Source organism: Habropoda laboriosa, unplaced genomic scaffold, assembly GCF_001263275.1.
Source record: "Habropoda laboriosa isolate 0110345459 unplaced genomic scaffold, ASM126327v1 scaffold297, whole genome shotgun sequence".
Taxonomy (NCBI): Eukaryota; Metazoa; Arthropoda; class Insecta; order Hymenoptera; family Apidae; genus Habropoda; species Habropoda laboriosa.
Genome location: NW_017100406.1, coordinates 155,471 through 160,928, shown reverse-complemented (window position 1 = coordinate 160,928; position 5,458 = coordinate 155,471). Strand labels below are relative to the sequence as shown.

Sequence of the window (5,458 nt, the reverse complement as noted above, 5' to 3'; positions counted from 1 at the left end):
TTTAACAGGTATATTAACAGTGCAAGGAGAAATATCATTTTTTATTACAAATTAACATAGAAATGAGCAAAAATTATTGTTTTTCAGCTGTAGAAAAATTATTGTCATCCAGTGCAGGGAAATATTGCGTAGGTGATGAAATCACATTAGCAGACTGTTGCTTAATACCACAGATATTTAATGCAAGGAGGTTTCTTGTTGATTTAAGACCTTTCCCAACAATTTTAAGGGTAGATCGTCATTTAGAGAATCATCCTGCTTTCACTGCAGCTCATCCAAACAATCAGCCTGATTGTCCCCCAGAGGCAACCAAGTAGCAAGCAAGGCAGACCACCCTTTTCCTCTTCTAATTTATTAGATACAGGAAGGAGGTGGTCCATGTTGTGGTTCTATAGTGACAAAAGGTGATGCAATTTTATTTTCAATAAAATTACTAACATATAATTATATTAAAATGGATCATGATCTGCGCATCGATATTTTAAAGTTTAAATATTAATTAGGTCTTTTTACACTTGTGTACGTTGCATATTGCTGACTTTGAATGTATCATTGAATTTTACAGATGCAAATATTTTTTTTGTTTTACTTTTTATATGTTAAATTTTAATACCTTTTGGTAAGAGTACACACCTTTTATCACTTACGAACTACGTTTAGGTACCGAAATGGTAAACAGTGTAGAGAATAGGGTATTGAACTCTACGAGAATTTTCAGTTTGTACGTAAAAATTGAATTGCGTGATGTACTATCTGTTTCCAAAGTGAGAGAAAAAAAAAAACACTGTGCCATTTCTGTACTTATCCAGAGGATAAGAATGTTGGCCTATTTTTAATTTTTTGTTATGTTTTTTCATTGGTTTTTATATACACAGAATCAAAATTAACAAAATTCGTCTTCGTACAGTACTTACAATATTACTTTGTAAAACGTACTGACCTATTATAAATAGGTTCTGTTGTCTGAAATCAAAAGTTTACTTTTTATACACTTACGATAATATAATTTTTCGATTAATTTTAGCTTACATAGAATAAGGAGAAGTGTTGCTATTAAAATAATATTAAAATATAACTTGAAATTCTTTACCGAGTATAAAGTAGCAGATTTGACATTGCAAGCACACACATACTCACATACACATTGAACTAAAATAGAAGTGGAAACGTGTAATAAGGGAATGCAATCTGCTCAAAACTCCGTAATAATAATAATTGAGGAATGAAAAGTACAAATCAAATTCCTTTTCTAAAGCTTTTATCATTTGGTACATTTCATTTCTCCCTGTAAACTAACACGTCAGTCCATAAGTGAGCATTTTAAAAATATTAGATACGAGGTAAATTTCGATTTTACAATATTTTCTCAGCGTTAAAGAATAATAGGGGGAAGGTGTGCTCGATTTTGATATGTGTGCGACATAAGTTCGTAAAACGTGAATAAGAATACGTTGATTCTTCTTAAACATTCCATTGGGAGAAAGAAAAGAAAATGACGGAAAATTAATGGAAGAGCATCGTTAAAATTTTCACTCGAAAGGGTTAAAACGATTTTCTTTACTCGACAAACTCTATCAAATTGATAGAAACAGAAGTACGACGATCCCCGTAGAAACTTTCCAATGATATTTTTGCGTTTCAATATTGAGCACACTCTCGAAGACTTTACAGTATATTTTTTGCAAGGGGTAACCTTTTTATATAGAGATACATTTTTTATCGTATCGCCTATATTGTATAACTTCCATATATTTTGTAGTTTTATACACGAACGATGCGTTTATTGTGTGCGACAAAGGTGACAAACGTCGATCGACGAAATCGAAATGCGTGTCAATAATAACTTTATCGGCATTGTTCCTTATTGTCGGGTTCCTTCTTGCCGTTCTCACTTTCCACGAAAGTAGAAAAGCAAAAAGAAAAAGACTAATCTTCATTTGTAAATCGTGTTACGATAGAAAGGGAAGAGAAAGAAGAACAATTGAAAATTCGACGATAGTCGTTCGTACACACATTGTCTTTGTAAATGTATTTTTACTTTCTGTTAAGAAACGAAAAAACCGTACTATGTAACAACGGAGGGGTATTTGTTTGCATGCTTCTTCGAATTAGACGATTAGAAATCGTTATAATTTATAATTCTAACGAAGAGAAGAATAGGAGTGGGAGGTGGAAGAACAAAGACATACATTTCATACTTAGACGTGTGCATTATGCAAGCGAGTGATTAGATAATAATGTATATAATTTTTATACAAGACAAGTTCGGATGTTGCATGCAGAGAACAGTTTCGGTACTGTTTCAGTACCGATTTTCAACGAGTATGTCTTACATATATTAGGGAGATTTTTTATAGTGGTACGCATAAGGAAAGAATGCAAACAAGTGACACCCTTCGTGCGTGATCGCACAAAATGATTCCCTTTTTTTTTTTTTATATATATTCGTCGATCTCTTTTCTGTTAACGTGGCGTAAAAGAAACATCGTGTGTAACAAAACGCGACGTAATACAAGAATACGGCGAACATTGAACCAAGTGTCATCGTGATCGCGTGGAGAATAAGAAGGGAGTAGGAGAGCGGAACTTTTTCCTTTGCAACTCTCGTGATATTTGTTACACTTATAACGATTGAATGTCGAGGCTAGAGAAATGGACAATTCTCGTGGCGAATATTTCCGAGCGATGAAGAAAAGAAAAAAAAGAGGAAAATTATTGATCTATTATTATATACCTTTTAGCAAAGTAAGGTAACATACGACGAGAAATTTGTACAAAAAGAAATTTCTGTTTGCATCGACTGTACCGAACGATAGAAAGTACTTTTGTCTTTGTAACGGTGTTCTCGATGCGAGGTCGACGAAAAATGAATTCTCCATTTCTCTGACGATTTCGCTTTCTTCTTCTTTTTTTCTTCAACAGAGAAAAACCGATAAGCTATACCTACTTTTTTTTTAGCGTACACCGCTTTTTCACTGTTAGCTTGTTCGCGAATCACGTTCAGAGCCCTAAAAGTAAAGAAAAACAAAAAGAAGAAACGGGAAATAAAACAGATTTGACGAGGAAAGAAGAGATGTATGAAGGGATGGTGAAAAACGTAACGCTAGAATCGTTGTATAGTGTTGGAGGAAATAAGGGCAATAATGGATTAACCAGTTATATAGAAGTTCATTTTACCGCTGGTCCTAAGTAGAGTTTAGTTAGTTAGAGCTGCGTAAAAAGAGAGAGAGAGAGAGAGAGAGAGAGAGAAAACAACACATTGTGTAAAAGGATGCGTGAGGAAACTTTGTAGAAGGAGCAAATGCGAGTATGTATAATAATTAACGACGCAAAAAAAAAAAAAAAATAAAATAAAGAAGAAAAAAGTTAAAACGTGAAACGAAATCACCGGCATATGAGTAACGCATAGATATTTTGTAAGTGAAATAAAACAAAAAAAAAAAAAAGAAAAAAGAATGAATTATGTACGTTCACTGCTTATGAGGAATAATAAATTCTGTGTCATAGTGTATGTATAATTAATTTGTAGATGCGAAGGTAAAAACGCTGTCAAACGAAAACTACGAAAAAGTACATTATGTGAATGTGCACTTATCACTCGAATAAAAAGTACCTACATTTTGACTGTAGCCCGTGTCGTATCTCAATCGAATCGTCATAATTTCGTTTCATCTGCAAAATTACCCGTGCCGACGAAGCAGGAGAGAAAAATGAAAATAAGAAAAACGCAACTTACCCCGATAAAAAGAAGAGAGTGTCACGAGCGAATCGTTCCATCGCGGAATAGTCCCAAACGAGAGATTCGGTATCGCGGAAATTTAAAACTGAAACAAAGTTTGGGCAATTTGAAGCGTGAAACGAAAAATCCGGAAAAAAGAAAAAAAAAGAAGAAAAAGGAAGAGAACGTCGGACTCGCTTCACATCGGTATCGCTCTGTTCTCTCTCTTTCGACAAACACAAGCGCTGAACTCGGATATCTTTTTTCTGTTATATCGTGTGTGTGTGTGTGTTTTTTTTTCTCATATTCACATTTTTCAATATCTTTATTACAAATCCATCGTGTAAAAAAATACATTCCCTTATCTATAACTGACTAGTTGGAACGGTACCCATATTTTTTTCTTTCTTTCTTTCTTTTCTTCTTCTTCTTTCCTATATATATCATTTTGTACGCTGAGAATTGTTTTCGTCTCTTTTTTTCTCGTACGCTCACGTGAAATGCACGAGGAACCACAGACTCACTTCCGGTTCCTCTTGGTACCGCTTTTTTTTCTACTTCCCGGTGATATGCTACAATCGCAACGTTAACAATAACAACAACAACAACAACAAAGGTGGGCGACAGAAGGTGACAGAGAACGGCTGATAGAAGAATAAGAATTAGGTGAATTAATATTAAATTCGAATTATTCTAATATACGCTACACCTCTGCGCTTATTCTTTGCGGCGTTCGGATATGTGCATCGGAAAAAAACAAATACTGCATCTACACAAAGGGACCTTTCTCTTTTTCCTTCCTTTTTTACTTCGCACACGGATCCTCTCTCTCACGCTTATCTCGTCTTTTTTTCTCGGAATCACGCGGTCAAAAGACGAGATAGACCGTGTCTTACTTACACGCCTTACAAAATCCTTTCATCCCTTGTTTCACGCGTAACCCGTGTCTATATACATAATATATAAAAAGAGGCTTACAAGCTACGTATATCGAATCGAGTGAAATTTCTTTACATCGTCGCATTCGCAGGTACATCATGCTACTACCGTCGTAATTATATATATATATATATTCGATCTCTCTCTGGTGTGAGTTTTCTATCGAGATTTGGAAGGTTTCCGAGATCCTTCGAGGGGCAGAGGATCGTGTACGGTCAGACAGAACGCGTGGATAACGAATTACACATCTCGAAACTTACGATTTCTTTTTAAGCAGAAAACCTTCCTAATTTCGACAAAATTACAATTGCACAGGATCCGTCGGGCTTTTATAACAGGAAATCGACAAATACGAATAGGAGAAGCAAAAGGTAGATAGATAGAGAGAGATATAGAAGAAATAGAGGATTAATTTTCTCGAGAAAGAAAACATGGTAAAAATATCGATCGAAGGATATCCTGTGGATTTTTCTCTTGGAATATTAGAAATCTCTTTGTGAATGAAAAGAAAGAAAGAGAGATAGAGAATAGAGAGAGAAATGCGTATGACGATCATACTGCGACACTGAATGTGGACAAATGGATGGATCGATGGAGAGCAAAATGGATGGACACGTGTGGCCAGGTCATGAAATGAAGAACAACAGAATGCATTTAATGAGCGATTGTTTATTATGCTCTTATGGTCACTTGTCATACAGGTAACGATGCTTTCTCATGAGTGAAAATAGTTAATATATTATGTTTAATATTTATAATTATTTAACATTGAATGGAATAACTCTGATGATGAAAGAATAA

The 5,458-nt window shown here is 34.7% G+C and overlaps 1 protein-coding gene across 2 annotated transcripts in view; it reads left to right on the top strand.

The window, feature by feature from the left end:
• The window catches only part of LOC108575422 (probable maleylacetoacetate isomerase 2), a 1,442-nt gene extending 1,117 nt beyond the window's left edge, over nt 1–325 (top strand). For both annotated transcript variants that reach the window (XM_017938203.1, XM_017938204.1), the window contains exon 5: nt 28–325. In XM_017938203.1, coding sequence (XP_017793692.1) covers nt 28–317 — 290 coding nt within the window. In that variant the 3' untranslated portion in view covers nt 318–325. The remainder of the gene's footprint in view (nt 1–27) is intronic.
• The last annotated feature ends 5,133 nt before the right edge of the window (nt 326–5,458 follow it).